The sequence below is a fragment of the Convolutriloba macropyga genome, chromosome 8 (genome assembly GCF_964194025.1).
Source record: "Convolutriloba macropyga chromosome 8, txConMacr16.3, whole genome shotgun sequence".
Classification (NCBI taxonomy): domain Eukaryota; kingdom Metazoa; phylum Xenacoelomorpha; order Acoela; family Convolutidae; genus Convolutriloba; species Convolutriloba macropyga.
Window position 1 is genome coordinate 29488913 of NC_134475.1, and position 12583 is coordinate 29501495.

General features: G+C 34.7%; 1 protein-coding gene across 6 annotated transcripts in view; it reads left to right on the forward strand.

Moving 5' to 3' along the window:
- LOC142344658 (cilia- and flagella-associated protein 44-like) overlaps positions 1-12583 on the forward strand; it is a 139135-nt gene that overhangs the window by 35629 nt on the left and 90923 nt on the right. For 4 of the 6 annotated variants that reach the window (XM_075396484.1, XM_075396486.1, XM_075396488.1 and 1 more), the window contains exons 10-14: positions 3409-3675; positions 4055-4291; positions 4683-4825; positions 8181-8475; positions 8818-8838. In XM_075396484.1, coding sequence (XP_075252599.1) covers positions 3409-3675; positions 4055-4291; positions 4683-4825; positions 8181-8475; positions 8818-8838 — 963 coding nt within the window. The remainder of the gene's footprint in view (positions 1-3408; positions 3676-4054; positions 4292-4682; positions 4826-8180; positions 8476-8817; positions 8839-12583) is intronic. The other 2 variants (XM_075396485.1, XM_075396489.1) reach the window with 1 other exon arrangement.

Below are 12583 nucleotides of genomic sequence, written 5' to 3' on the forward strand. Positions count from 1 at the left end.
ATTCTAGGATATACGTGGTTTTTAATGATACCACTCACAATTCTGTACGATGAATATATCGATCGGCCAAAATTGATTGAACAAAAAAACCCAGTTGAGTATATAGTTCCTCCCTCCCCACTAAAGTGGGGGTCGGAACAAGAAGATGGCAATGTTATTGGAGCACCATTAGATTTATGTACTGTTCTCTTAGTGTACTGATAAATCTTTTATAAGAGTGCGGTAATATATTTAAACGCATTCTTGTTATAGTTTTTATCACCGCTAATAAGTTACCAAACTCCTAGGTGAAGAGACCTCTACATCCACTGTTTACACGCGTATATGTATTTAATCAACTCGCATTCCGATAACAGCATAATTTTTTGGCGGATAAAACTTTAATGCCCAATGAAAACTAAAAAATTTGCTTCGTCATTAGACTATGTGTTTATCCCCACTCTCTTATCGCCACTGTTCTATATTAACAGTGACGATAAAGGAGTGTCATTAACTTGTAGACTAATCACTTCAATAGCCCAGGTTGCCCGAACTTGGATTACTTGGTAAGGCCGTAGTACGGCACCGTATAAGTCTTTGATCAAAACCGTACTAAGATCTTGCTAAGTTTTCTACGGGCCGTAGTAAGGCCGTACTAAGATCTCTAAGGTACCGTACTAAGGCCGTACCAAGATTAATAAGGTGCCGTACTAATGCCGTACCAAGATTAATAAGGTTTTAAAGGTGAAATAATAGCTGGAAAATTGTCGGAAAAGCCTCCAGTCAAGTTGAAAAACCGACTTTTTGAGACTTTTCCGGTATGTTCTGGGTGTGTTTACCTCCTCCTTTCTCATCCGGGCTGGGGACTGGCTACGGCGGAGTTACAAACTGGAGCTAAAGGAGAATCAAGCAGAGCACTAGATTAAAAAAACTAGGCCCGAAAAGCTCTCTCCAAAACAGACAAAATTACGGTAAAATAATACATAGAAAAATGTCGGAAAAGGCTCCTGTGAAGTTGAAAAACCGACTTTTTGAGACTTTTCCAGCATGTTCTGGGTATGTTTGCGGTTAGCAGGGATTGCAGTTAGCAAGGCAAACAGAAGGAGTTTATTACCATCAAAAGGCGACTATGCCCAACAAATTTGATACAGTACTTTGGGAGATATTAACAAATTCCGCAATTATACCCCATTTTTTCAGCTATTTTTGAAGCCTAAAAACGCCGAAAAACATTCTTGACGGCGTTAAACGGCACTTCTGGCGTGTTTCTGGGAGCAAATTCATTCCATTTTTTTTGTTTCTCGTTAGGTAAAACCTTCATGATAGGATGAAAAAAACTTTCAAACCTCACCATGAATGTTATGGCGTTTTATCTGTTTTGATACAATACAACATACACAGAAATTTGACAAATCAATGAAAGTGGAAAAAACGTTGAAATACCAGTAACCAGTAATTTAGTTAGCTTAAGGGACTTAAGTATTGTCTGGAAAACACAAATTGCACGCAGAAAAACCTGTTCGATTACAAAAAGCACACCTCAGCCAACAAAATCTGACATTGGACATTGTTTTCAGGAATCAATCTTGAATAACCGTTCAATAAAAAATTTTCAGGACAAACAAATAAAAATGCATGCAGTGACAGCCTAGCAGCGAGAATTTGCACTGTTGATTAGCCAATTAGATGCCAAAGCTATAGAGAACTTTGAAAAAATATAAAATCTTGACTTATTTCTTTAAAGCGATCAAATGTAATTATTGTTGCGCATTTGATGATTCTTCTTAAATCATTCTGTAAAAAGTTTAATTAACCTGATTGTAGATCTGCAAGAGGACTTTTGTTGTTGTGAATGTTCAAAAAAGCTCGAAAATGAACTTTCAAATGAGCCAATTTTTGAATAAAAAATTTTTTTTAGAAACCAGAACAGATTTAATTGAACAGAACGCAAACCAAACACATTAATTTTTCTATTCCTTCTTATAAACCCTGCTCTTGTAATTAGGGAATTATTTACCAGCTATGTAAGTGGTACTTTGAGTTTCATGTTAAAAACAGTGCTACTTTTATCTGATTCACCTAAACCGCAAAATTTATTTTCAAACTTCATTTTAGAGCTGATCATTTTTGAGACATAATACGTAAGCATTGGTCTTCTTTGGAACAAAATCTCAGTTTTGACGCTTTTGTTGGATTTTTAGAATTGAATGTTTTTCTGCTTGATCAATGACATGAACTCTAAAAGATATCATTAGAATTCCAAAAATTGGTACGGTCTTGGAAGAAGCGTAACAGGTTTTTGCAATTTCGAACTGTTTCGAGATAAATTTTTTCACCATCAGGCCTACCTGCAGAGCAAAATAAAATTCAAAAACATTACCTTAGAAAAATTACAAAACTTGATACGGCCTTATACGCACCGTACTAAGTTTTGTAATTTTTCAGAGATTTAAAAAGTTATACCCAGTGCCATAAAGTGATGAAAAAGTGACTTGTATGAGATAAGCGTTAGATTTAAAATCGATTTTAGGAATTTAGAGTTTACAAATTGGTTATTGTATCAATTGGCTACGGTGCCGTAGAAAACCTATTACGGCCTTATACGGTGCCGTACAAAGTTTTGTAAGTTTTCTACGGCACCGTATAAGTCTTAGTAAGTTTTCAAAGTTTCGTCTAAGGTGGGTAACCTGGGAGTGTGATAAAGTTTGTTAACTTCCCGATTGTGAGAATAACCGTGTGGTAATATTTTTACGCTCTATGGTTGTTAATTATTGCACGTTTTCCAATGTGATGTGCTGAACAGGGGACAGTGCTAAGAACACTTGATTGGAAATTTGGCACAGTCCAAAAGCCTCCTGGATGTTTTACAGTTCCATTCGTACATTCTCTCTTTCTATGTGTAATGATAAAAATGGCAACAAAAACTTTTATCCGATCAGTATTAGATGTTCTAATAAAAGGACTGGACTGCTTAGACTTGCCGATTGTATTTGCTGCGGAAGAAAACCAAATAATTTAGCAACCGATAAGATAAAAAATAACAAGTTCAAATTTTTTAAAATAGTTTTTGTAAATATGGTTTTTTCGAGTCTTCTTCCGCACCAATTTAATTGAGAAGGCAACATTTAAGCGGGCTGCGGTTTAATAAAACTTCTTGAAATTTATCTTGAGCACCAGTATATCTTCATAGGATTCTTGTTAGTTATAGTTGAATTGTTTTTCCTCATACCCACAGGTATATTGCTTTTCGGGTGTTGTGGGCGGTGCGATAGATTCTAGTTATAATCCAATAACAAATATAACGAAGTTTTTCGTACTGATTTATAACAGTTGAGAAGCACAATTGACTTTTAAGCAGCACATTTCTTCTTCATTTCTTGCGACAGATTACATTTCTTGATCATTCTTTTTCAACTTTATTTGTTTCAGAGCTCAGACAAGACCATATTTTTCTTCTCTGTGGGTGATGAGTTCAAACTCAATCCGATTGGCTACATTTCAATCTCATGCGCCGTGCAACAACTGCAGCTAGCCAATCACTTAGCCGAAAACCGTTTGCTGGTAATTGGTGACGATGGAAGAGTAGCTGACCTCGTGGTTCCGGAGCCTGGATCTGTTGATTCCACCAAGACTTTCCAGATCAGTGGACTGGCAACTAGAAATTTCAGATTCAAAAGCATCAAAGACCATCTAGGGGTAAGAAATGTATAAGGAAGCAAAATATTTGCTTCCTTCGAAACATGGATATTTCCATAATTGTCTCGAAGGTCTCGACTATCTTTAGGCAAATTAGCAGAGCTCATTACTATGTTTCGTTTTTGTTGCTGGATTAATTTATTTGATTTCCAGCATGTTCAAAATAGTGATGATCAGCTTATTTTATGTTGTTTTTCATCTTTTTCTATCTATGCTGCTGAAATCGCAGCGAAAGCAATATATCTGCTTCGCACCTATAAGTTTTAAGTTATAAACAAACGTCTTGAGGAAAGTTTAAGTGTTTCGATGATTTGTCCTATAACCGATGGCCATCATTGAACATCGAAACAAAAAAAATAATATTTTTTTTTCATTTCAGAGAGAGAAACGCAGAATAATCAGAGAGGAAGAACGCAAAGCCAGACGGGAAAAACGACGGAAGGATCGCCAGAAGAAAATAGATCGAGGTCTGATTGACCCAGAGAAGGAGCCAGAGGAACCGGACTCGGAAGAGGAGCCAGATCCGGAAGAGGGAGTTCCTCTGTTCATCCCGGAGACTTACAAGATCAACAGTGGATTCTACTCCATGGATGGAACCAAATTCTGGCTCACTATGGTCAGTAAGACTTACCAAATTCATATTTTTTTTCGAAAAAAGGGATTGGTATTTATGTTATCAATTTAATTTTTTTTCAACCCTATGGGTTGTACAGTAACGTTTTATAGTTCCATGAAATCGAAATAGGCAAAATATCGAAACATGCAACTGCGCATCAATATGGTTTGAACGCGAGCATTAAACTGGCCATTTGCTTGTTAATGTTTTCATCGTTTGTTCGATATAATCTGTCTTCAACTGGTTGAACTTTGACCTTCGAACTCTGTCCAGTGATTTCTGAAACGCTCGCTTTTTTCACGACTGCTTCAGCTTTCTGGGAAAGCTCTTTTTTTAATGAAAACTAACATAATTATTTATGGATATAAAATGTATAAAATGTGCGTTGCAGAGTGGTTTTGATGCTGGCTTCCTCTACGAGTGTGACTTTGCAGAATCAGAGTCGGCAGAAAAGAGCGAGAGTTATGGAGAACCACAGCGGTGGATTGAAATACCAGCCATAGATGACATGCCAATCAGCTTCTATAGTCAATGGTGAGAGCAATGTCACCCAGACTTTTTGGGACTTTTTGGACCTTTCTGAAAATTTGATTTTGCTTGTTAGGTTCCGTGAGATTTCAAACCTACCATACTCGATTCTGTATGATCGTACTGTTAAACCATACGCGGTTCATAGGTTATATCCAAGTTTCCAAAAATGAATCCAAAATGAGTCAGAGAATCGATGCAATAATTGTTCATCAAACGCGATTCACGCTCAAAAAAGTGCATGTACAACAGAAAATTACACAAATAATGTATGACCCAATATGACTATATGAGTTTTTCGTGATGGGCAACCCGGGTCAGTTGGAAAACTTGTTAATTGAGACTGAAATCTGAACCTCATTAATTGCTCTTGAACGAAATTCATAGCAATTATGGTAAACGTGTGTGTCTTTTTTTATGCAAAATTTTTTCTTGACAATTTTGTGCCTTTCTCCTAGAACATTCTTTGATTTCTCAAGTGACTTTTTCACGCTTTCGTTATCATTTTTGAGTGATCTCTAGTGCTTCGTAGTTGCTAATATAAAACCGGTTGCAGCAAAGCTAAATTAAGTGACTCGTAGCGCAGTGGTTAGTGCGGGTGGCGATGGATCGAGAGGTCAGTGGTTCGAATCACGGTGGGTTTAAAGTTTTTTGCACCAATAAAGAAAAATTGATCTGGACTAAAAGACCATGAATTAAATTGCCTCGCCTGTCGTTCAAGAGCAATTCTTCAGACATTTGTCGGTATATGTTTGTTTGAGTGGAGTTAATTTTGTTGATGCCTAGAAGACTTGGTGTTGGACAAAATAATTCTTATAAATTGAACTCTTGATTGCAAAAAGCTACAAAAAACCTTTTGTTAACAATTTTTCACATTTAATTTTCAGAGAAAGAAAGAAAGAAAGAATTTATTTCTTTGATCAGGTAATACAAATCTAACGTCTAATAATAGACAAAATAACTCTTTACCGCAACCAAAGAGGACAGGTAACGGGGTACTAGTACCCGCAAATCCTGCCCCAGTGAGAATCTCTAAATTTGCAATCCAGATTTAAATAAGTTTAAGAGAAAAAAGGTAATAATAAATGTTCTCGTGTAAAAAAAAAGCTGTATCTATTTATTGGAATTTCCGATTGGCCTCAGTTTTTCCGGGTCATCATTCCTCGTATAGTACTATCCACTAGGAGGCTCATTTTAGAGGCTCATATTTTAACCTAAAAAAAGCCAACTCTCGAATAAACCTCTGGTAGCATTTATCCAAGGATATAGAAAAGAGAAAAAATCAGGAGAAAAAGGCTTTTGACAATATCATCATTGTTAAATAAATAAATTTCATTGAAATTGTGTTTAAAAAAATAATTATTTTATTTACACAACCGCAAACAATATCTCCATGAAAACGTCTGGATTTGAAAGAGCATTGAAAAGCGTAGTGACCCTTGCTTGACTTGATCTTTTTTCAATTTGTCTTCTAGCAGCAGTTTTGCCGAACTGAGGGTTATTCGCCTTTCAACAAAAGTAAACATGTCATTGAGTTTTGGCTCCTGGTGGAGCTTACTTAATGATTTAAGGACAAACTAAAGAAGTTTGTGTATATGAAGTTGATACACATTAACATTTTAAGCCTCATAAAAAGATCTGAAGAACTATCTTTATACTTCCTAAAAAGAAATTGGCTTCAAAATTTTCTTTTGTGCAAAGAAATAGGCTCCAACATTGAATAGTTTGTACAACCGTAAATCAGAACACCGTATTGGATAATAGAGTGAAAGTTAGTTTTGTAGTATTCTATTAATTTAGATCACGGGCAAAGTGCCTAATTTTTGCCATTATGCCATACTGCTTAGAGAGTCTCGATGTGACGTATTTTACTTGTGAAACAAAAGATAGCTTATTGTCTACAAAGACACCAAGGTACTTGCACACCGGTTGGACATTTATGGTGGAGTTACCAATCAGGAACACATTATCAATAGCATTTTGCTTAACATTCATCTGAACTGTTTTATTAACATTAAGAGACAATTTATTCGCTGCAAGCCAATCTTTTACTTCATTTAACTCTTTTTGAACGACCTCACTTTCAACATCAATGAAAGTTAGGTTCGTATCATCAGCAAACAACAAACTTTTTGAGCTTGTGCACAGCAATGGTAAATCATTAATGTTTATTAAGAAGAGGAGGGGACCAAAAATAGAACCCTGTAGAACACCGTATTTAACGCTTTGCCATTTAGATACAGCACCATTAACTTCAACCCGTTGCTGGCGATTCGTTAAGTACGACTCGAACAAATCTAGTGCTTTGGACCTGACACCATAAGAGTCCAACTTCTGAAGTAATTTTATATGATCAGTGGTATCGAATGCTTTATGGAGGTCAAGGAAGAAACAATGTATAGATTTGACAGTACACTTTTGCCTTACATTTTCGGTTAATTCTACAAGTGCGTCAATGGTACTATGCTTGCTTCTTAAACCAAATTGACAGTTGCTTAGCAGATTGCAGCTTTCAAAAAAGTTGTAGACTCTTTTTGACATGGCACTTTCATAATTTTTACTCCATATAACAAGGAGTAATATTGGTCGATAATTATTCTCTTCAATTTTTGAACCTCCTTTATGCAGCGGTAAAACTTTTGCGTACTTTAGTATTTCAGGAAAAATGCCTGGAGCGATTGAAATGTTTCTCAAATGTTTGAGGAAGCGAACTACCACTGTTGCTGAGAGTTTAACCAGTATATTATTTATACCATCAATACCTGATGACGTTTATTTTCTAGGTTGTTGACTATCTCAAAAATATTTCAATATCTGTAACCTTATAGAGATACATAGATTTATTGTTAATTGCAAAATCTGGGCACTCAACCTCAGGTAGAGTGCTGCAGACTTCATTGGGGGCATTAAAAAAACGAGTTAAACTTCTCAGCAACATCCTCATTGTAGGGTGTAGCAGTAACACGAACGAAGTTTTGGTACCTTAGGAGATTGCATACTTCTGCCACTGATTTCATTGAGAAGTTTATAAGTTTGTTTAGCGTCACCAATACAAGACCGGAATTTATAAGCAAAAAAAACGTTTTTTTTTGCATTTTTGTGGGCCAGTTCAAACTTATTACGATGATAACGAAAAGATGACAAGCTAGCACTGTTTCCAATTTGCTTCCATTTTCTTGTGCTTGGTTTCTTTTCATCTTCAAATTTTTCAGCGAATTGTTAAACCAATTTGGTTTTAACTTTGGTTGTTTAGAGATTCAAAGTAATGCCTTTTATTTTTAATTGCTACCAAAGCAGTTCAATTTATGTAGCCATTATTACCCAAGTTTTGCTAGTTATTTCAAATCAATTTTCTTGTTAGCACAACGGCAAACACAGAAATGATTCTCTTCGGCCTGGAGAACGGCAAACTTAGAATACAACTTCCCGACAATGTTTCAAACCCCGAGAACCCAATCTACTTCGACGACCTGAAGAAGTTCTGGGTACTTCCGATGCATGACATTGACATGGGTGCACTTTCGGCTATTCGAACATCATCTACTGGGAAGTTCCTCGTGTCGGCTGGACGAGACGGCAACTTGTATGTGTTCACGTTTTTGCCTCCTGATGAATTGGAGGAAGCGATGGCGCCTGCAAAACTGCCTTCACCTAGGGTTAGAAAAATTTCCAATGTCAGTGTCAATTTTTCTATTTCTGCCGTTCATCGGTTGAAAATCGGTTTTTGTCCATGATTCATAACCAATTGTCCTGACTGTCTAGCAAAAACAGGCTATCTTGTAATATTATTCAAAAAGGGGCTAGTATGTTTCAAGAACCTTGCAGAAAGCGACTACCATGTAAGATCTCTTGCAGAGGTCCTTTAAAGGCCAGATTATGCTTATTGATACAAGATCTTACAAGATTGTCGGCCGACATCCTAGATAAAGCGAGGAATGTTTTGTTGTATTCATCTGTGTTTTTGGCAGTTCATGCATTTGATTCAATTTTTTTTTCAGCCAGAGACTGTTGACGGCGAGGTACTATTCTTTTATCTTTCTTTCGCTTCCTATTGGTTATCTAAATAGCGGTGATCTAAATCTCCTTCTGTCACATGCATCAATCCAAATTATTATGCAGTCTAGAAGTGGTGCGGAAGTAATTGTTGCTTATTTCTAATTATTTTTTTTTGGAATTAACAATGATGATAAGGAAGCTTACCTTCTGTAACATTGAGATTGAGATCGCGAAATGATCATGTCCTATTAGTTGTTCTCGCTACTCTTCTAAGAGTGTTGTGTTCTTGTTCTCTGAAAACGTAAATAGCGTGTAATTTTTTAACAGCAGAAGTGTATTGACGTCTCTTTTTTGTTGACCTCTCTGAATTCTGGTTTTTACAGTGCCGCGACTTTTAATTAATATATATGGCTATCATATCCGTTAAATCATGGCAGATGTTGAAAAAGTCGTTGACAACTATTTTGCTCCCCAAAAATCTCGAACGAAACTACTCTAAGCTGTAAAACGTTTCATGTAAATCTTTATCAATTTTTCTCAAACGAAATTTGTGTCTTTATTAGTCTTGTGGGCCAATTTTTCGTTAACCGCTTTGACTTTGCCTGCTTAAAAACTGGATAACAGGTAACGCCCGGAGGACACTAAATTTCTCTCAGAACCATTCGTTTCACTAGACTCTAAATGGTATTCACAGAAACTGTTTTGGAGACAAAAATTTTGATATTCAATTTTGAACAGTGGCCAGATAAAACCTTATAAATATGACAACAGAAAGAAAGGGGCTTATTTTTATTTAATGTCTTTCAAATTAGATGCATTTTTTATGAAAAAGTTACAGTTTAAAGAAAAAGTAACCAACTCAAAACTAAATATATAATTTTAGTTTCGAATTCCTTTGGCAGGCAGTGATAGACGTCAGCAGTTATTTAGTGCAATATTCATGTAAAATATCAACTACTGGGATCAATTTTTAAATTTTTTATAAAGTATTTTGCTCATATCTTCTATAATAAAACGGCAGCACTTCATTTTTATTTTAAGAATGTCTTTTTGAAATTTACTAAAAATGAGAATTAAATTGTTCCTCTAACCGTTAAGTTTTAGCATCTTGTTAAGATTTTGTTGCAAAACGAAAGATGAATAAACACGAAAAAAATTATTCTTAGGAAACCGATTGATTCGAATTAATTGCCAGTGAAAAAAATTGAGAATCAATTACACATTGACTGAAACAATACGAAAACAGGGGTAGGCCTTGGTTAGCTTCAGAGGACATTAAATTTCTCCCAGAACCATTCGTTTCACTAGACTCTAAATGCTATTCACAGAAACTGTTTTGGAGACAAAAATTTCGATATTTTTTTTTTGAACAGTTGGCAGATAAAACCTTATAAATATGACAACACAGAAGAAAAGGGGCTTATTTTTATTTAATGTCTTTCAAATTAGATGTATTTTTTATGAAAAAGTTAGTTGAAAGAAAAAGTAACCAACTCAAAATTAAATATATATTTTTGGTTTCGAAATCCTTTGGCAGGCAGTGATAAACTTCAGCAGATATTTAGTGCAATATTCATGGAAAATATCAACTACCGGGATCAATTTTCAAATTTTTTATAAAGTATTTTGCTCATATCTTTTATAATAAAACGGCAGCACTTCATTTTTATTTTAAGAATGTCTTTTTGAAATTTACTAAAAATGAGAATTAAATTGTTCCTCTAACCGTTAAGTTTTAGCATCTTGTTAAGATTTTGTTGCAAAACGAAAGATGAATAAACACGAAAAAAATTATTCTTAGAAAACCGATTGATTCGAATTTATTGCCAGTGAAAAAAATTGAGAATCAATTACACATTGACTGAAACAATACGAAAACAGGGGTAGGCCTTGGTTAGCTTCAGAGGACATTAAATTTCTCCCAGAACCATTCGTTTCACTAGACTCTAAATGCTATTCAAAGAAACTGTTTTGGAGACAAAAATTTTGATATTCTTTTTTGAACAGTTGGCAGATAAAACCTTATAAATATGACAACACAGAAGAAAAGGGGCTTATTTTTATTTAATGTCTTTCAAATTAGATGCATTTTTTATGAAAAAGTTAGTTTAAAGAAAAAGTAACCAACTCAAAATTAAATATATATTTTCGGTTTCGAAATCCTTTGGCAGGCAGTGATAGACTTCAGCAGTTATTTAGTGCAATATTCATCGAAAATATCAGCTACCGGGATCAATTTTCAATTTTTTTATAAAGTATTTTGCTCATATCTTCTATAATAAAACGGCAGCACTTCATTTTTATTTTAAGAATGTCTTTTTGAAATTTATAAAAATGAGAATTAAATTGTTCCTCTAACCGTTAAGTTTTAGCATCTTGTTAAGATTTTGTTGCAAAACGAAAGATGAATAAACACGAAAAAAAAATTCTTAGGAAACCGATTGATTCGAATTAATTGCCAGTGAAAAAAATTGAGAATCAATTACACATTGACTGAAACAATACGAAAACAGGGGTAGGCCTTGGTTAGCTTCAGAGGACATTAAATTTCTCCCAGAACCATTCGTTTCACTAGACTCTAAATGCTATTCAAAGAAACTGTTTTGGAGACAAAAATTTCGATATTCTTTTTTTGAACAGTTGGCAGATAAAACCTTATAAATATGACAACACAGAAGAAAAGGGGCTTATTTTTATTTAATGTCTTTCAAATTAGATGCATTTTTTATGAAAAAGTTAGTTTAAAGAAAAAGTAACCAACTCAAAATTAAATATATATTTTTGGTTTCGAAATCCTTTGGCAGGCAGTGATAGACTTCAGCAGTTATTTAGTGCAATATTTATGGAAAATATCAACTACCGGGATCAATTTTCAAATTTTTTATAAAGTATTTTGCTCATATCTTCTATAATAAAACGGCAGCACTTCATTTTTATTTTAAGAATGTCTTTTTGAAATTTACTAAAAATGAGAATTAAATTGTTCCTCTAACCGTTAAGTTTTAGCATCTTGTTAAGATTTTGTTTTAAAACGAAAGATGAATGAACACAAAAAATAATTATTCTTAGGAAACCGATTAATTTGAATTAATTGCCAGTGAAAAAAAGTTGAGAATCAATTACACATTGACTAAAACAATACGAAAACAGGGGTAGGCCTTGGTTAGCTTCAGTGAAGCGTACACTTAATGACCACTACAACTAAGTTTATAACACGATTTTGACGTTCATCTCGTTTCCCTGAACAAAAATCAAATCACTCAAGCGAGCGAAAGAACATTCTAAGACAGAATGACAGAAGAATCGATCACCAATTTCGCACACAAAAGACTTCGTTCGAGAGCAATTAAATAGTATCAGAATAACAATAGAGAAACAACTGGTTTTCCAAAGCATACCCGGCAGATTGCCGGAAAATAGCCGCCGTTGATTCCCATAACTTTATTGGGATTGAAAGAAAAGAAAATATCAACAAAAATTGACTTTTGTATAAAAACATTTTTAAGTGCGATTTATTTTGAGGTCATTTCGTAATTGAACACACTCCTGTCTCTCAGTGAGAGGATACAGGGTCTAATATCAATACCAATAAGCATTATTGATAGGAGCTAAAACTTATGAGAACAAAGTTCAAGTACCGGGCATCTAAAAATGGGCTTTATGGGTTTATCCCGTTTGTATTTCTGACTTTGATTTTTTTTATACTGACTCTCTTCATTTTGAATTGCTTTGGTGAGCAGCTGCTGTTTAAAAAGACTTTTAGCAGAA